We start from the raw sequence: 20,536 nt of genomic DNA, 5'->3' as shown, positions 1-20,536 counted from the left end.
TGCTGTAAAAGAAAAATATTTTTCCTACCATCTCCCCTCCCTTTCAGTACAAGCTGAGTGCCAAAGATATGGGCCATTTCACCAGTTTCCTCCCCGGATCTTATAGGGCCCCGCCTTCCGAAGTAGTTTCACTTTGGTGTGTAGTTAACTTCCTCACCCAGACCTCGGGAACCAGCAGCTACAGAGGGAACTAGCAGCAAATATGTGACTGTCTGCTGTGTGGAGAAGGGAGTGAAAAAGGTCAGACCCATGTTTTCTCCACGGAGGGATAGGAGACGTGTGTTGGAGGAGGGGGTGGGGGAGACTGGGTGCGTGAGAGGCTGTGCTTGTGTGTGTGTGTTGATGGGCGGCCGGATGGGAGAGTCGGGGGGGTGTTGTTTCCTGATAACAGTTGCTGGAACTCTGAAAATAGCCAGGTCTTTGCTTCATGGCTCTCACACCCGGTTGCTTTCGTTTTCACCAGACTGCATGTTAAATCTCCGAAGATACAAAATATGAGGTGAGTGAAGGTCCAGGACAGGCACCCTGAGGCCTCTGGGGAGGGGAGGTCCTTCTCCCCCGGGCCATAGCACCAGTGCAGGGAGGAGCCTAGTGTATCGCCTGGGGGAGATAACCTGCCAAAGAATAGAAATCTCCAGAAGAAATTCTCTTCGGATCCAAGAGACTGGTCCTGGTTATCAGAGGGACATAGCCTATCCAGTAACTTTATTTGAATCCTTGCTTTTGATTCTGGCCCTGTCAGTTCAAAGGAAAGGCCACTCTCAACTTCCTTCATCCTCTGCTGCCCTCCCTGACAAACTCCCAGGAATAGGGAAGCAAGGAACAGGGACAGGTTCCCAAAGCAGTCTAAGCTGTGTGTGAGAGGGTCGACTCCTTTGTCTATTGGTTGTCAGGTCCCTAGGGGTTAAGTGCTAAGGGTTGAGAGGCCCTGCCTTTCCATCTGCTTCTCATCTTCCCCATCCTGGATTCTGAAAACTCCCTGTATTCCAGTCATGCTGAACTTCTCCTGAGAGACAGGTCCTGCCTGGAAAAGAGACAGTCACCTCCCTAGCTGTCAAGGTGTTCTGCTCCCCTTCTCTTCCCTCTCTCTTTCCAATTCTCTTTTCCTCAGGTCAGGGAGGGGGAAAAAGAACTTGATTTCTTTACTTGTTCTTCTGGATGTCTGTTTTACTTTCATTATAATCCAGTTAGGTTTCCACTAGGGACTTTATTATGGTGTCTTTTGTTCTTTGTGGGGTAGGAGTGAGGGTTTAATTAGAGTCAAATTTGATTGTCTCAACCAAATCCTTAATAGATCACCCCTTTACATAAGTAAAAGAGTTCCAGAAAAACGTCTATCTGCTTCATTGACTATGCCAAAGCCTTTGACTGTGTGGATCACGATAAATTGTGGAAAATTCCGAAAGAGGTAGGAATACCAGACCACCTGACCTGCCCCTTGAGAAACCTGTATGCAGGTCAGGAAGCAACAGTTAGAACTGGACATGGAACAACAGACTGGTTCCAAACAGGAAAAAGAGTACATCAAGGCTGTATATTGTCACCCTGCTTATTTAACTTATATGCAGAGTACATTCAGAGAAGGCAATGGCACCCCACTCCAGTACTCTTGCCTGGAAAATCCCATGGATGGAGGAGCCTGGTAGGCTGCAATCCATGGGGTTGCTAAGAGTTGGACACGACTGAGCGACTTCACTTTCACTTTTCACTTTCATGCATTGGAGAAGGAAATGGCAACCCACTCCAGTGCTCTTGCCTGGAGAATACCAGGGACGGGGGAGCCTTGTGGGCTGCCATCTATGGAGTCGCACAGAGTTGGACACGACTGAAGCGACTTAGCAGCAGCAGCAGCAGCGTACATTATGAGGAACGCTGGGCTGGAAGAAGCACAAGCTGGAATCAAGATTGCCGGGAGAAATATCAATAACCTCAGATATGCAGATGACACCACCCTTATGGCAGAAAGTGAAAAGGAACTAAAAAGCCTCTTGATGAAAGTGAAAGAGGAGAGTGAAAAAGTTGGCTTGAAGCTCAACATTCAGAAAACTAAGATCATGGCATCTGCTCCCATCACTTCATGGGAAATAGATGGGGAAACAGTGGAAACAGTGTCACACTTTATTTTTAGGGGCTCCAAAAACACTGCGGATGGTGATTGCAGCTATGAAATTAAAAGACGCTTACTCCTTGGAAAGAAAGTTGTGACCAACCTAGACAGCATATTCAAAAGCAGAGACATTACTTTGCCAACCAAGGTCCGTCTAGTCAAGGATATGGTTTTTCCAGTGGTCATGTATGGATATGAGAGTTGGACTGTGAAGAAAGCTGAGTGCTGAAGAATTGATGCTTTTGAACTGTGGTGTTAGAGAAGACTCTTGAGAGTCCCTTGGACTGCAAGGAGATCCAACCAGTCCATTCTAAAGGAGATCAGTCCTGGGTGTTCGTTGGAAGGCCTGATGCTAAAGCTGAAACTCCAATACTTTGGCTACCTCATGCGAAGGGTTGATTCATTGGGAAAGACTCTGATACTGGGAGGGATTGGGGGCAGAAGGAGAAGGGGACAATAGAGGATGAGATGGCTGGATGGCATCACCGACTCGATGGACACGAGTCTGAGTGAACTCCAGGAGTTGGTGATGGACAGGGAGGCCTGGCGTGCTGTGATTCATGGGGTCACAAAGAGTCGGACACGACTGAGCAACTGAACTGAACTGAACTCACCTAAGTTTTACTACCAGTTACAAAGAAACAATTCTCATACTAATTATTCTTGATGTTCATTAGAGGGGAAAGACTTTAACAGTCCCTCACTGAGTTCCCTCTCTTGCTGCAACTTTGGTTGAGGAAGTCAGCCTGGTTTCTCTCTCTCTCTCAGTGAAAACTTTTCACGATGATGGAATGTTCTCTCTCTGGGCTTTCATATAGCCACCAATCACTGCGGCTATTAAGCAATTTAAATATGGCTAAGAGGTGTGAGAAACAATTTTAAATTCTATTTAATTGTAATTAAAGTGGCCACATGTAATCGTCACGATCATATTCCACAACACAGCTACATTCAATGCATCTTCTAAATTCCAACCTATTTCTTCTCTCTCTAGAGAAGACTCCATTACCTGTTGAAACCAGTGGCAACCAGTGCACTGCACAGAGACTCAGGAGAGGTAAACTTCCAGCACTGTGGGAAAATTCTAATCACTTCACCTCTGGGTCTAGATTCAGTATTGGAGCTTTATAGGAAAAGCCATGGCCTCAAAGAAGATGAGGGAGGAAGCCACCTGCTCCATCTGCCTGCACCTGATGACTAACGCAGTGAGCATCAGCTGTGGACACAGCTACTGCCATGCATGCATAGTGAGCTTCTTTGAGAACCTCTACCAGATGCAACCATGGCTGAAGATATTCTCCTGTCCTCAATGTCGAGCACCATTTAACCTGGCAAGCCTCCGACCCAACAAGCAGCTGGGAAATCTCATCGAAGTCATCAAAGAGATGGACCAGGAAATGTCATGTGAGGAACATGGAGAGAAGCTCCACCTGTTCTGTGAAGACGAGGGCCAGCTCATCTGCTGGCTCTGTGATCGTGGACCACAGCACAAAGGGCATGTCACAGCTCTGGTGGAAGAAGCATGCCAAGGCTACAAGGTGAGTGGTGGCCCACGGGGCTTCATCAAGTACCTGGCCTTATGTTGCCCCCTGAGACCAGAGATTATTTGGCCTGAAACCCAAGGTTAGGATCCTGAAATATAGCTTACATCATATCATTCTTCTGAGAAGTAGAATGATGGGTCCTCACTAAATCAAGTCCCAAAGGTCACTTCTGTCCTTATCCTTTCTGGCTCTGATGAACTCCTCCCTGCTTTAGAATGCCATGTGCTCCAGTGCACACCTGCATGTTTTACTGCTTCATACCGTGTGTGTAATTTGAGAAACAACAACGTGCAAGACCACGGGATAGAGTCTGAAAACACAGGGGTCAAAGACACACCACCTTTTAGGTGTCTTACAGTCTAACAGGAAAGACAAGTCAGCAAAAAGGCTGCCTGGAGTCCCCTGATTTGGATGGTGGAGCAAAGCACTAAGGGGTATGGAGTAGTAACTGAGGAATCTGCCCAAGAATGACTCTTGAAGAATACATAAAAATTAACCAGATATATTAACAGAAGTATGGATAAGGGAGAGGACAACCCAGACAGAGGGGACCACATGTGCAAAGGCACAGCCCTGGGAGCATACCTGACTTGCTGTGACCAGGCCAGGGAGGTGTGCAACGGAGGCAAGTGATGTTATGGGAATGAAAATCAGGTCTGCATCCCAGCCTAGAGTAGTCCTGGCCATGAAGGGATTTTCATTTGCAGAGTGAAGGATCAGGCTAACAATGAAAAGAACATTCTGGTACTGATACAATGAAAGGAATACTAAGTAGTAAAATTCAGATTATTCCTGTGAGAAGTGGGAAGAGATCAGTTCTAAGCCAGATTCAGGAAAGAGTGTGAGTGGAAGGATTTGGAAGTGATTGGTCATCAAGGATAAAGCAGAGGGTGAGGTTTTGAGCAACTCCTGAGTTTCTCACTCAAAAGAATGTATATATACAGTACTAATGTGTAAAACAGAAAGCAAGCAAGAAGGTGCTATGTAGCACGGGGAGTTCAGCTCTGTGCTCTGTGATGATGACCTAGACAGGTGGAATGGGCTGGGGAAGATGCGGTGGGAGGGATGCTCAAGAAGGAGATGTATATATACAAATGGCTGATTCATGATGTTGTACAGCAGAAACAGAGAACATTGTAAAGCAATTATATTCCAATAAAAAGACAAAACCATTTTTTTAAAAATCATGTAAAGGAAGGCTGACCTTTGCAATCATGGAACCTAGTGGGCATAGCCTTGCTGCCTTATTCCTTCTCTGTCCTGCCTAGATTTGAGAAAATTGTTGTCCCCAGTGTGAGCTCCTTGTCCCCCGCTTCCATGAATTGGAGGTGATCTTCTATTAAGGTTCCGAGTCCTCCATCAGTGTATGCCAATACTGACCACCGCTCAACACATGGCAGCTCTTCCTTAAACTCCATGGAGCAGTTAATTGCTGTAATGGGGATATTCCCATTGGAATTATTTTCCCACCAAGTAGCAAAAGAAGCACCATGGGGTGATGGTTCTAAGCCTAGAGAGTCAGACTGCTTAGTTTGAAATCTTAGTTCAGCTACTTATTAGATGGGTGACTTTGAGCAAGTTAGTTAATGTCCTCATGCCCTGGTTTCCCTAACGGTGAATGGGGATAAGAGTAGTTCCCTTCCTCCCCAACATACATGCTCAGGAGGTAAGGCTTAAGGACATAATACATGTAAAGCTTAGAATAGCATTTGGCACATAGCAACTGCAATACTGACTTGCTAACAAGTTCTGCAGAACCCTTTCTTGACAGCAGTCAAGAATTAATGAGTATACTTACTGGGTTTAGGATAGGAGCTGATTCTTTTAGTATTGATCACAGCTAGCAGTGTGATTTAGCTTAAACTTGCTTTCCATGAAAATGTGAGAGACTTTTGAAAAATAACCTAAAAGCTTGATATGGATACTAAGTCACTTGCAAATGGTTTCATGATGTCATTTTTCAAAAGGCCTCAGAGCCCTCCTCCTCCATTAACTGTTTCTAATAACTTTGGCTGGCAGCCTAATCTTTCCTTCTTGACTCACCATAATACATACAAAGTTCCCTGTGTGCCAAACACTCTGGCATTGGTTCTGTCTGGGTCAGTACATTATTAAATAAAATACTTTTAGGTGATTATTATCTTGTTTTATGTGCAGCATTTCCCCTGCAAGACTGTTAGTGGTGGTGGATATAGCTCAGACTCTGGGTCAGCAGATGAACTGGAATCACAGTCCAACCACCCACCAGTTACAGCACTTTGGGCACGTTATTTATCCCCTTTCTAAGCCTGTTTCTGCAGCACAGAAATGATGTTAAAAATCCTACTAACTGCTCAGGGTTGCCAAGGGAATCAAATATGTTACTACATATACCCTTGGGCTTCCCTGATGACTCAGTGGTAAAGAATCCGTCTGCCAATGCAGGAGATGCAGTTCGATCTTTGGGTTGGGAAGTTCTCCTGGAGAAGGAAATGGTAACCAACTCCAGTAATCTCACCTGGGAAATCCCTTGGATTTCCAGAGGAGCCTGGCAGGCTATAGTCCATGGGGTTGCAAAGAGTGGGACACAACTTAGTGACTGAACAACAACAGCAAAACATGCTTCCTGGCAAAGTGTGAGGACTCAATGCATATTCAGTTTTATTCTAATAGTCTTGGAGGGCTGGGCTGCCCCTTAGGTGGCTAATGAAGAATTGTTGAATAGACTTTATTCACTCAATTTTTCCTTCAGGAAAAGCTCCAGCAAGCTGTGACAAAATTGAGGCAACTGGAAGAGGAATGTATGAACCTGAGGGTGTTCACGGCACAGCAAATAACCAAGTGGAATGTAAGTTTGGGCTTATTGATCTCAGGCTATTTTCCATCCTAGAGTTTAGATATAGGGGGTGATTGGGCAAAGCATAGTGAAAGCCTATTGTCACTAAGCCAGACCAAAGAGACAAAATCCAAAGAAGAAACCACTGTTTTTATGCCCCTTGTTGTCTAAAATCTATGAGAATTTATCTTCAACCCCTTCAACCTTTCAGTAGTAGTGGCTAGGATTCTGAAACCTCAGTCAGGAGAAGCAGAACTGGTATGCACGTTTACCTAGAGTCATTCTTCACTGAGTTTCAGTTCTTAATATCTCAAAGTACCTTCCTGATTTGAAGGCCTTATTAACTTTATTGCCATGGCACACATACTGCAGTACAGGGCACATGTACTGCAATACAGGGTGTGGCTCTCAGCCTTACAAGTTCAGAAATCAATCTTTGCGACTGCTCAGAAAACAGAATCACTCCAGGTTGAGATTCGTATTACTGAAGCTCATGAAGCTGATGAAGGAAATCTACTTGGATTATAAGGAAGATCCAAGTGCTCCAAGAACCTACACACTTAGTACTGCAGACTCTCAGGTCTATAAGACTATTTTCATGGCTGACCAGCCTCCCCCTGATCAGAGATGCATTCCTTTACAGAATATTTATGTAATTCATCAACTTGCAGACAAATCCCCCAGGCCAGTGAGACATTTAGCCTCTTTCAGAGGTCTCTTTCAACCTTCCAACCTCTCTGCTCCAATCCTTTAGGTATGGCTGTTAAACTTAAGCTCTCAGAGGACACTCTTACCTCTCTCATTTCTGGGATCTTAGGCAGTGGGGAGGATCTTGTTTACAGCTAATATATACACGGAAACCCCATCCATGACCCTTCATCCACAACATTGCAGCCATCAAAACACTGTATGAATTGAGAAATCATCCATGGAGATTGCAATTCTTCTCTCACCAAATGAAAGCTGAGTCTGACAAGCTGTATCATTTGGTTTCTGTCGCTCGTACACATAAGGTTGAGTACATGGACCCGGGTTGGTGGATGACTATTTCATAGTTAACTATGACAAAAAGTCTGCTACCCAGACCTCCCGCTGCTGAGAATAATGGACTCTCCTGTTAGCTTGGGTGCCTTAAAGTCTGGCCTTGGTGATGTTCACTATAAGCTTTTGTTTCAAGAAATCCTCTCAGACTCAGAGCTACCTTCTTACATCTCAAATAAAAACTCATTTTTATCCTTTTAACTGATAAAATTTTTGACCTTGGTTCTAGTCCCATGATTAAATTATTTATCACTCCTGCCCATCTCTTTTGCATGTTGGTTGAATAAGGAAATAGGGTGACTCTAGAGAATTGTGATAACCTCTCCCACATCTGAGTATCTGCCTTCCAGGCACGACTCTACAGTGGGACAATTTTCCAGCTTGAATGAGTCATAGGAAAATAATCTTATAGTAGCTGAGCAAACTTACTTTTGTGTGTGTATGTGTTAAAATATACATAACAAAATGTACTGTTTAGCTATTTGTATGTGTACAGTTCCATTCCTTCCTCCTCCCAACTCCTGGTAATCACTACTCTACTTTCTGTCTCTATGAATTTGACAATTTTAGGTACCTCATATAACTGGAATCATAAAATATTTGCTCTTTTTTTTTCTGGCTTATTCCACTTAGTATAATGTCTTTAAGATTCACCTATGTTGTAGCATGTATCAGAACGCCATTCCTTTTTAAGACTGAATAGCATTCCGCTGTATCTATATAATGCATATGAGTTCATCCATCAATGGGCATTTGGTTTGTTTTCACTTTTCCTGACTCAAGGAGAAGATAGAGGTTCAGAAACAAAAAATCCAGTCTGACTTTAAGGCTCTCCAGAGCTTCCTTCATGAGGAAGAGAAGTCTTATCTATGGAAACTGGAGAAAGAAAAAGAGCAAACTCTGAGGAGACTGAGGGACAATGAGGCCAATCTTGAACAGAAGAACCATGAACTCCAGAGCCACATCCTGGAACTAGAGAATAAATGTCAGGGCTCAGCCCAGAAACTGCTTCAGGTAAGACCATGCACTTGGAGAAAGGAGGAAAAGTATTTGCTTGATCTTTTAACAGGAGAATGGTGAGGAACCATGGGAAGCTTGGTGAGGCTTGCCTGTTTCACTCAAAAATGGCACATTAGTGTAGGGAATTTAAATTTAATGTTCCTTTTAGATACACATCAATGTTTGCAAGGTGGCCCCCACCAGTCTATAGAGTGGCCTTAGGTGAATTAGCAATAATATGGCTATGGTGGGTTCCTTGGCTAAATGAAACCAGGGGACAACTTTGGCTACCATTTGTTTCTGTGCCATGTTTACAAAACTCTGACTGTGAAAGTGTCCTCTGAAATACCTCTTCAGGTGGCTGATGGGTGACAAAGTGGGGCAGTCAAAATGAGTGATAACTTTTTCCTTGATATGCTTGTAGAGCCCTCCAGAGCTCTTTTGGATCCAACCCATTACAATAAACTAAACTATGACTGTACCTGTTTTTTCCTGTTCCTACTAACAGAACTAGGGATCATACTGTAAGGATGAGAATATAGTTAGATGCCCTACCACCATGTGATACCTGCTGCTACCACCATAGTGGCCCAGTCTCAGGGCTTAAGCTTGGGTTCACCACTTTGGACCTTTGCAGTAAGTGTCTCTAATATGGGCTCACTCTGAAGGAAATGAGGTCACTAAAAGCAAGTATTTCCAGAGCATGGGACAAAGCTCCTGGAGACATGATTGCAGACACTGCAGCTCCCCACAGAGCTCAGCAAGGAAGGTAACAGATAAACATCCTGATACGCTGACTATCCCATGGGGCCAGGATGGATATCATCGTCTCTGGGTATTCATCAATATCTAAGGCCAGGATTAGTCTCTTTACTTCTTTGGAAGGAGTGTTTAGAGAGAACAGACTCACATGCCAAGTCGCATGAAATATTGATGTTCCCACGCTTATCTTTTGTCTTTGTTTCTTCATAGGATGTGAAAGATACTTTGAACAGGTGAGTTCTATATGAGTTCAGGAGGGAAAGAGGTGTGGGTATACAGAGCTGAATGGAATTTACACTGAAGAAGTCTTGGTTTCTGCTTATTCTAGGAGTTGGGCTGTGAAGCTAGAACAACCAGAGGCCCTCTCTTTGGAGCTTCATACCGTGTGCAATGTTTCTGAGTGTTACTTTGATGTAAAGAAAATGTTAAGGAGACATCAAGGTATGTGAAGAAGCCTTAAATGCTACAGATAGATGGGACCTTAAGTGGTAACGAAGTTCATCACCTGTCCCCAAGCAGGCTCCCAGCCAGAGGGGTCATTCACATATCTTTAGTGTAGCTGTCACTCTCCCTTGTTAGTTTTCTCCAGTGGTTAGACAGGGACATGGGATACTGGTTGTCTGTGCAGACCCAGTTGGGTCCTTTGCTTAGGGTCTCACAAGGCTACAGCTAAGGTGTTGGCCTGGCTATGTTCTTATCTGGAAGCTAGACTGGGAAAGAATCCTCTTACAAGCTCACTCAGGTTGTTGGCAGAATTTATTTTGTTTGGGTTTGGCACTTAGGGCTCTAGCTTGTTGCTGACTGCTGGCTGGAGGCTGCCTCGGATTCTAGAAGCCACCCTTCAGCTGCTTTCACTTGGGCCTCCCACATCGGCCAATTATTTCTTCAAAGTAAGCTAGAGAAAGAGAGAGAGAGAGTCCCTAGAGCAAGTCTGCCAGAAAGAGAAAGGCTTATAGAATGAAATATAGCCACATCTCATCATTATTGCCATAGTCTACTGGTCAGAAAAAATTCACAGGTCCTGCCCACAATCAAAGGGAAGGAATTCCATAAGAGTATGAATACTAATGAGGGTAATGAAACTATAAGCCATGCCATCTAGGGCCACCCAAGATGGATGGGTCACGGTGGAGAGTTCTGACAAAACGTGGTCCACTGGAGAAGAGAATGGCAAATCACTTCAGTATTCTTGCCTTGAGAACCTCATGGACAGTATGAAAAGGCAAAAAGGTAGGACACTGAAAGATGAACTCCCCAGGTTGGAAGGTGCCCAATATACTACTGGAGATCAGTGGAGAAAAAAACTCCAGAAAGAATGAAGAGATGGAGTCAAAGCAAAAACAGCACCCAGCTGTGGATGTGACAGGAGATGGAAGTAAAGTCCGATGCTGTAAAGAGCAATATGGCACAGGAACCTGGAATGTTAGGTCCATGAATCAAGGCAAATTGGAAGTGGTCAAACAGGACATGGCAAGAGTGAACATTGACATTTTAGGAAGCAGCAAACTAAAATGGACTGGAATGGGTGAATTTAACTCAGATGACCATTATGTCTACTACTGTGGGCAAGAATCCCTTAGAAGAAATGGAGTAGCCATCATAGTTAACAAAAGAGTCCAAAATGCAGTACTTGGATGCAATCTCAAAGACGACAGAATGATCTCTGTTTGTTTCCAAGGCAAAGCATTCAATATCACAGTAATCCAAGTCTATCCCCCGACCAGTAATGCTGAAGAAACTAAAGTTGAACGGTTCTATGAAGACCTACAAGATCTTCTAGAACGAACACTGAAAAAAAGATATCCTTTTCATTATAGGGGACTGGAATGCAAGGGTAGGAAGTCAAGAAATACCTGGAGTAACAGGCAAACTTGGCCTTGGAGTACAGAGTGAAGCGGGGCAAAGGCTAATAGAGTTCTGCCAAGAGAATGCACTGGTCATAGCAAATACCCTCTTCCAACAACAGAAGAGAAGACTCTACACATGGACGAATATAGAAATCAGATTGCTTATATTCTTTACAGCTGAAGATGGAGAAACTCTATACAGTCAGCAAAAGTAAGACCGGGAGCTGGCTGTGGCTCAGATCATGAACTCCTTATTGCCAAAATCAGACTTAAATTGGAAAAAATAGGGGAAACCACTAGACAATTCAGGTATGACCTAAATCAAATCCCTAACGATTATACAGTGGAAGTGACAAATAGATTCAAGGGATTAGATCTGATAGAGTGCCTGAAGAACTATGGATGGAGTTTCATGGCATTGTACAGGAGGCAGTGATCAAGACCATCCCCAAGAAAAAGAAATGCAAAAAGGCAAAATGGTTGTCTCATGAGGCCTTACAAATAGCTGTGAAAAGAAGAGAAGCGAAGGGCAAAGGAGAATAGGAAAAAATATACCCATCTGAAAGCAGAGTTACAAAGAAGAGCAAGAAGAGATAAAAGAAAGCCTTTCTCAGTTATCAATTCAAAGAAATAGAGGAAAACAACAGAACAGGAAAGACTAGAGACTCTTCAAGAAAACTAGAAATACCAAGGGACCATTTCATGCAAAGATGGGCACAATAAAGGACAGACATGGTATGGACCTAACAGAAGCAGAAGATATTAAGAGGAGGTGGCAAGAATACAGAGAAGAACTATACAAAAAAAGATCTTCACAACCCAGATAAACAAGATGGTGTGATCACTCACCTAGAGTCAGGCAAAGAATGCAAAGTCAAGTGGGCCTTAAGAAGCATCACTACGAACAAAGCTAGTGGAGGTGATGGAATTCCAGTTGAACTATTTCAAATCCTAAAAGATGATACTGTGAAAGTGCTGCACTCAATATGCCAGCAAATTTGAAAACTCAGCAGCGGCCACAGGACGTGAAAAGGTCAGTTTTCCTTCCAAGCCCAAAGAAAGGCAATGCCAAAGAAAGTTCAAACTACCGCAAAACTGCACTCATCTCACACGCTAACAAAATAATGCTCAAAGTTCTCCAAACAAGACTTCAACAATACATGAACTGTGAAATTCCAGATACGCAAGCTGGATTTAGCAAAGGCAGAGGAACAAGAGATGAAATTGCCAACATCCACTGGATCATCAAAAAAGCAAGAGAGTTCCAGAAAAACATCTACTTCTGCTTTATTGACTAGGCTAAAGACTTTGTGTGGGTCACAACAAACTGGAAAATTAGAGATGAGAATACCAGACCACCTGACCTGCCTCCTGAGAAATCTGTAGGCAGGTCAAGAAGAATAGTTAGAACTGGACATGGAACAACAGACTGGTTCCAAATGGGGAAAGGAGTACTTCAAGGCTCTATATTGTCACCCTGTTTATTTAACTTATATGCAGAGTATATCATGAGAAACGCTGGATTGGATGAAGCATAAGCTGGAATCAAGATTGCCGGGAGAAATATCAATAACCTCAGATATGCAGATAACACCACCCTTCTGGCAGAAAGCAAAGAACTAAGGAGCCTCTTGATGAAAGTGAAAGAGGAGAGTGAAAAAGTTGGCTTAAAACTCAACATTCAGAAAACTAAGATCATGGCATCTGGTCCCATCACTTCATGGCAAATAGATGGGGAAACAGTGGAAATAGTGACAGACTATTTTTTGGGCTCCAAAATCACCGCAGATGGTGACTGCAGCCATGAAATTGAAAGACACTTGCTCCTTGGAAGAAAAGTTATGACCAACCTAGACAGCATATTAAAAAGCAGAGACATTACTTAGCCAACAAAGGTATGTCTAGTCAAAGCTATGGTTTTTCCAGTAGTCATTGATGGATGTGAGAGTTCAACTATAAAGAAAGCTGAGCGCAGAAGAATTGATGCCTTTAAACTGTGGTGTTGGAGAATATTCTTGAGAGTCCCTTTTACAGCAAGGAGATCCAACCAGTCCATCCTAAAGGAAATTATTCCTGAATATTCATTGGAAGTACTGATGCTGAGGCTGAAACTCCAATACTTTGGTCACTTGATGCAAAGAACGACTCCTTGGGAAAGACCCTGATGCTGGGAAAGATTGAAGGCAGGAGGAGAAAGGGACGACAGAGGACGATATGGTTGCATGGCATCACCGACTCAGTGGGCATGAGTTTGAGTGAATTCCAGGAGTTGATGATGGACAGGGAGGCCTGGTGTGCTGCAGTCCATCGGGTCAAAACAGTCAGACACGACTGAGCAACTGAACTGAACAGATGAACACTAAGAGGCAGAATCATGGAAGGCTACCTTTGTGTCTGAGTAATACCATGACGAAACCTGAATTGAACTGAAATGGGACAATTTAAACTCCTTATTTACCCTGCTTAGTTTGAATTTCTGTTTTACTGCAGATATATTGATGCATTAGATTACAGAACACTTCCTTAGACTCTGAAAAGTGAAAGTGAAGGTCATTCAGTCGTATCCGACTCTGGAGACCCCGCAGACTATACAGTCCATGGAATTCTTCAGGCCAGAATACTGGAGTGGGTAGCCATTCCCTTCTCCAGGGGATCTTTCCAATCCAGGGATCGAACCCAGGTTTCCTGCATTGCAGGAGGATTCTTTAACAGCTGAGCCACAGGAAAGCCCAAGAATACTGGAGTGGGTAGCCTATCCCTTCTCTAGGGGATCTTCCCAACCCAGGGACTGAACCAGGGTCTCCTGCAGTACAGGCGGATTCTTTACCAACTGAGCTATGAGGGAAGCCCACCTTAGACCCTACCAGGAGTCTAATTAGAGTATTTGTATTTCTTGCCTTCATAACATCAAAAATATTCTGAATTTCAAAACCCATTTGGCCCCAGGGGTTTCCGATAAGGATAATGAACCTGTATTCAGTTCCCCCTCAATTTATCAACAACAAATAACAGAAACAACCACTACCAAGGTCTGTGACTGATTTCCAAAGAGCTCAGTTGTCAACCATCTTTCAGGTGATATTACTAACCTGTAAAAATTTGATTTTCTCAGCTTGGTTTTCCTGGATCATTCCGGGAATATTAATTGAAGCCCTAAACTTTGTGAGTCTGGCTCATGATAAAGACTCACTGAACAGAGTTAATAAAGGGATATTTACAAAGATGAGGATTTTAGTGCTAGCAAGGAACAGTGAAGCAACCCAAGGCTAGGAATATGTAGGAAGTCATCACCTTCCCAGGGTTTCAGTAGCAGACAGAGGGAGCTGTAACTAAAGAAGAGTGTGACCAAACACAGACCCTCCAAATCACAGCCAGTGAGGAGGGACTTGGGGTACTAAATACTTCTAATTCTGCTTCTTTTTGCCCTACGGTCTCCTCTAGTCCTTCCCACTGGCTTAACCAAACAGTAGTCAGAGGGAAGGGAGCCTCATTGAGGTGTCCAGAGAGGTTACCCTTCCTGGACATGGAGCAGGCTGGAAAAAGGTAGAGAGTGATCTGGAGGAGCAAAGGGAGAACATTCAGCACAGGAAGTGCTTCCTAATACTTGATTTCCCTTATTACCACAATCCAGCTGATCAGAGTTCAACCCAGCAACACAGTAGTTTCTTAACTCTCTTGCTGGAACACCCCACCGCCACTTTTCATTTTTAAAATTGCACTTCTGGTCAGTATCACAATTTAGTTTATCATACCTTTTTCTGTCTTACTTGACTCTAGTCAGGTATATTACTCCATATAATCCCTATAGAATATTACCTGAACCAAGAAAGAAGAGCTGAGGTGTATGTCCTGAAGCCTGGGTAAAATTCTGGGATTTCCAATAAGAAGCTATGACATCAATTGTATCATTTTCCTTCTCTGATACTCAGTATAAATGGTAATTAAGTAGAGATGAGGAAGGGCTCATTTATGCTTCAATATTCCATGATTCCTAGAAGTCCTCCAAGAGAGAGGAAGGACTTTGGAGAGGACAGTTAATCAAGTTACCTGTGGTTAGTCCTGCTCCTTGGCTTCTCTGAGTGACTAAGATGGTGATGATGTTGAAGATGATGATGATGTTATCATTATTATTACTACCACTTATTGGGCACTTATCTTGGTGACAGATATGATGATTTCCACTTTATATTTAACAAAACTGAGGCTTAGAGAATGAACTGCCTAAGCTCATGACAACTAGTAAGAAACAATGCTTGGATATGAACACAGGCTGGTTTTATTTAAAATAAACTGTGCTCTCAGCTACAAAAATCATGTCCTTATTTTTGTTTGCAGTCAGCGTGACTCTGGATCCAGATACAGCTCATTATGAACTAATTCTGTCTGAGGATCGGAGACAAGTGATTCGAGGATGCCCTCAGGAGAAGCTTGATAATTCTTCTAGGAGATTTAGTGCCTTGCCCTGTATCCTGGGCTGTGAAGGCTTCACTTCAGGGAAACATTACTTTGAAGTAGATGTGGGAGAAGGAACTAGGTGGGATTTAGGAGTCTGTATGGAAAATGTTCAGAGGGACACCGTCATGCCGCAGACGCCTCAGTCTGGATTCTGGGCCATTAGACGGTGCAAGGAAGGCTATGTAGCGCTTACCTCTCCCCTAACTTCCATTCAACTGACAGAGCAGCCCCTGGTTGTGGGGATTTTTCTGGACTTTGAGGCTGGAGTTGTGTCCTTTTACAATATGACCACTGGCTCTCACATCTTCACCTTCCCGAAGGCCTCCTTCTCTGACATTCTCCGGCCCTATTTCCAGGTCTATCAGTATTCTCCTTTGTTCCTGCCTCTCCCAGATGAGTAAGGGACAGACCAAAGTCTCCTCCTTGGTTTAACTAGTATACAGAGTATAATCTAAATCTCATGAGGACGGAAATGCTGTCTATTTTCTTCACTGCTATTGCCTTGTACCTAGAACAGTGCTGGGCTTTTAGTGCATAGTTAATAAATTTGCATTGAATAAATGGCTATATTGACTGTAAAAATACCCCAAAGGGTCACACTGAACTGGGGGAAAGCAAGATAATAGCAATGATTTTGCTTTGTCCTCTCTATCCCTCTTTAATGGGTTCAGAGCTTTGATTTCTAGAGTAGAGTGCTATTTTTCAGAAAAATTCTATATTCTTAAACACTTGTATTGCTAAACAAGAAAAAGTGATGATAAAATAAACATTCAAATAAATAAATTTAATTTAAAAAATAAATATTTGGAAGCTATAAGGATAATAAAAATAAAATTAGCAGTTGATTTTGATTCTGGCAAGTTATAGAAAGAAAAATAAGTCCTGCTAGTCCTTTCAGGTTAAGAATGCTACTATATTAGATAAACCATTGGCTGCTCTAATAAAAAGGAAAATACATAAAAAATAGAAACATGAAAGAGCACATACTGGAATAATAATTTTGAGAGCAATTTGAAGAATTATATGCAAATAAAATTGAAAATCTTAATTAAATGACTTTTTCAAAAGAAACTAAATGACCTGACTCAAGAAGGGGAAAGAAAAGCTAAACAGACTAATACATAAAAATGTAATTCAGAAAGTTACGGAATTCCGATTAATATTTAGGAAAAAAGCAAAACAAAGAGCAGATGGTTTTATGGTTGCACTTTTTTCTAAAGACAGCAACGCCTTGTGCCCCTGCAGATTCAGTTAAGTTCTATAGAATAGAAAACCCAAATGGACAGTGACTGAAACAAGTTCTCTCTCTCATGAAGAAGCAGTCCAGATGTGGAAGTACAGAAAATCCAGTCTACGGCTGGTATGGCAACTCCATGAAATTGCCAAGCCTTCTAGCAATTCTCGCACTATCCCTAGGATGCAAGGCAGTTTCTAAAGCTCCAGCCATCACACCTGCATTCCAAGCTTTAAGATGGAAAGAGAGACACAGAACTAGAGCAAAGGGCATGCATTCAAGAGCTATCTTTTACTACCTACCCTACAACCTTCTGCTTTAATGCGATTAGCCAGAATTTGTCCAAAGCCACCTTCCTCCTTGTCCACCTTGATGAGGCAGTAATGAACTTGGGCAGCTTAGCTCCACCTTGTTAGAATTCTGAGCAAGATTCATCAGAGAGCTACAGGGAATGTGACTCCCACACTCACCCAACCCAATGTCTCACGTCAGTCTGGAAAACCCTCTCATAGCAGGCAGAATCTGTGGACAGCATCTGGTACATATTTAGCCAAGAAACAGAAGAAGAGATGTCCGCTGGTGCCCCTTCCTCATACCTTTTTGATACCCCATGCCCTGTAATGGCGTGAGGTGTTAGGTACGTGAAGTGTGTGTGGTGCTGCAGCAGAAGACCGGAGACGCAGGACAGAGCAGGAGTAACAGGGTAGCAACTGAGAGAAGCAGAGAACAGATGACGCAGTGTCTGTTCTCAGGCAAAGTTCAAATTCCTCACAATGGCCTAAAAGGCAAACTCTGGTCCACAGACCTTGCCTTCCTGGATTAATAGTCTGCTCTTCCACTTCTCACCTTTCATATACAGTAGGCTTCTCTTTGGTCCTAGATAATGCCAAGGTCATTCTGGCCCGAGAGTCTTTGAGCATAACATGTTCTAGGATCAGAGTAGTCTTTTCCATATCTGCCTTTTCTGAAGCTGGGTGAGCTCATTTCAATCACCAGCTTGGCAGACAGGAAGTATTAGGGAATTGACATCCCAGGAGGAAAACGTCAACTGAAGAGGGAATGGTGTGGGTGGATAAAGCTTCACCAAATGAGCTTCAGACAAACAATTCTGAGATCCTATGGACATCCAGGAGATGGAAGCAAGCGCTCAAAGTGGGAAACAGGTCAGGAAGGCACTTGAGACTGCCTTTTCCATCTTCTATGATACAGCCTCCCTATTCTAGGACCCTGCATCGTACCTTCTCCTACCACCTTCTCCTACATCCAGGTCTCAGCTAAATGTTTCAGTGTCATGGGACTTCCCTGTGGTCCAGTGGCTAAGACCCCATGCTTATCATTCAGGGAACCCAGAACCGATCCCTGGTTAGGGAACCAGATCCCATATGCGACAATGAAGAATGCTGCAACTAAAGATTTCACATGCCACAACGAAGATCCCATGTGCCACAATTAAGACCTGGCGCAGCCAAATAAATAAATAAATATTAAAAAATAATAATTTTTCAGAGACAGCAACCACTGCCACTTCCCCCTCTCTTTTCCTTTTTCAATATATAAATATGGAAATAGCTTTAGATATTAAATGATTAAATTAACAGATATATTTTATGGAATTCTGTAAAATACAGTAATAATACTCTTAGTTCTAAGGAATGCACACTCCAAATCACCATCCCCATATGTATGTTTGATCTTGCATTGTTTTCTCAGCTTTTCCCCATGGCATTAAACATTATGTTAAGATGTGGTTTTAAATGACTAGCGATCTCATAATGGCACTTACACTCAGTTGTCTCTTGCAGTTTAGCTAATGTTGAAATGAACGTCAATGGATGTAAGTAGGTTTTCACTTCTCTTGTTTTTCTCAGGTGAGTTTTTGAAAGAGAATTTCCGAGTCACAGTATATGAACATTTGTTTAAAATACTACTGATATATTCTTATCTCCCTCCTTCCCTTTCTTCCTCTTCCCCGACCTGCCTCTTATGTTTCCACAACTCTCACTGTCTTCAGTCAAACCCTCTAAGAGCTGGGAACCTGGAGGGACTTTGATAATGTGGAAAACTATGGGCTGGGGAATCAGAATGGAGAATCTTTCTGAGGAGATGGGAATGGAGACTGCTAAGTGAAAACATCACTGGAGCCTAGACCACTTCATTAACCCTCATTTCTGTTTCCTAATGTAGGAAAGGGAGGGATATAAAAATGGAAAATATGGAAGGGAGATGGGGAGAGAACAAGGATCTGGATGTATCTAGGATTTGGTACACAGCATGGGTTGCTTCTCTTGAAGGGCAGGCAGAATTGACACTGTCCTAGAAGACTAATTCATGGCCATTTACTAAGCATGTGCCAATTTTTGATGAGTATCAAACCACCCCAAAACTTAGTTGCTTAAAACTGCTACCATTTGTTCACTTACAATTCTGTAGCTCAGCCAGTGGTTCTCATAGTCAGGGTTAAATTCTGCTGTGTCTTCTCGGGTGTTTCCATCAACTGGAGAGTCCACTGGCATTGGGTGATATGGGATAGCCTGCAAGTCTGGCAGTTGGCAGGCTATTGACTTGGGCACTTTAACTTCCAACAATGAGCTCAGTATCTTTCATAACATGGGAGTTTCAGGGTTGTGAGAGAATCAAGATGTGTACAAGCTGCACTATGCCAGGCTATTTTCAACCATCTGCTTGGGTCACATTTGTTAAATCACTTGGTCAAACCCAGATTCAAGAGACAGAGAAAAAACTAAACTCCAGTTCTTGATGGAAGGAGAAGCTACAAAGTCACATTGCAAAGAGCAATGGGATAAGATAAATTTAGAAAGTTTTGCAATTTATCCTAAGAAACTTGATGCATAAAGTCTCAAAATCTAAATTAAGGAGGGACAGAGATACAGAGACATTCTGAGTCCCTAGCCCTCCCTCAACAGACCCAGGGCCTGTTTCTTTCCAGAAACAAGATTTATTAGTGCTCTCAGTGCTGTCAGTAATTACACTTTCTTCATGCACACAAACAGCCTCAGTGCCTGGGATATTGTGAGAACTGATTCTCACATCCTTCTCTCTCAACCTTGCTCACTCACATTACCAGCCTGAAGTGGAATCTCTGCACTAGTTTTTTGGGACTCTCAGGAATGGAACAAGTGTTTATGCAGCAGCTGGGATTGAAAACGCAGGATTTCCACACCTAGGCACTTCACCCCAAATCGTCCCTTTTTCACCAGGAATAAGGAAGACAAAGTGATTGTTCTTCAAGAAGGTGCTTGATTAGCATATTAATCAATGTGGACCATAGACTATGCGAGTCTCCTCTCCTTGAGTTTATCCTGATTTCCCCATTTTTTTCCAAGTAAAAATGATCCAATCTGTGATATTCCAAGAACTAGGTGTTGCCTCATCACTCTAGTCCACAGGCAGGGCCTCCAATCTTCAAAGCTCCCTCTCCTTCCCATGTCTTTTATCTTAGCCATCTGTCCCTTTTCTCCAAGATCTAAATTCTCTGAGAATGGGACTGGATTTTTTCTTTTCTTTCAATCTTGATACCACTCCTGAGTTCCTGCTTTAGTTCGTTGGACATCCTGGATCCATTAAAGATATTAGGTAAAGTTTAAAAATAAAATGATCCACCTTCCTAGGGTCCAGTCCAATTTCTGATTTTAATGAACAAGTGACACTACCTCTCTGGGTCTCCACCTCCTCAAGTGTAATAGTGGGGCAATAATCCCAGGTTGTAGTGAG

At 42.9% G+C, this 20,536-nt stretch overlaps 2 protein-coding genes across 3 annotated transcripts in view; one reads left to right on the top strand and one right to left on the bottom strand.

Moving 5' to 3' along the window:
• H1-1 (H1.1 linker histone, cluster member) overlaps positions 1-20,536 on the bottom strand; it is a 263,156-nt gene that overhangs the window by 229,001 nt on the left and 13,619 nt on the right. The gene's annotated exons all lie outside the window — the stretch shown is intronic.
• Positions 123-16,131, top strand: TRIM38 (tripartite motif containing 38). 2 transcript variants are annotated; one of them, XM_055406959.2, is made up of 8 exons: positions 132-240; positions 464-499; positions 3,102-3,645; positions 6,383-6,478; positions 8,291-8,521; positions 9,479-9,501; positions 9,597-9,709; positions 15,451-16,131. In XM_055406959.2, exons 3-8 carry the CDS (start codon positions 3,247-3,249, stop codon positions 15,969-15,971), a joined length of 1,383 nt encoding a protein of 460 aa, XP_055262934.2. In that variant the 5' UTR covers positions 132-240; positions 464-499; positions 3,102-3,246; the 3' UTR covers positions 15,972-16,131. The 2 variants fall into 2 exon arrangements, with proteins under 2 accessions (XP_055262935.2, XP_055262934.2); XM_055406960.2 differs by lacking the exon at positions 464-499 and having other exon boundaries at positions 123-240.

The sequence above is a fragment of the Moschus berezovskii genome, chromosome 23 (genome assembly GCF_049115385.1).
Source record: "Moschus berezovskii isolate FMDL1 chromosome 23, NW_MosBer_1.0, whole genome shotgun sequence".
Classification (NCBI taxonomy): domain Eukaryota; kingdom Metazoa; phylum Chordata; class Mammalia; order Artiodactyla; family Moschidae; genus Moschus; species Moschus berezovskii.
Note: the sequence above shows the minus strand (reverse complement) of the source record. Positions and strands in the feature narration are given on the sequence as shown.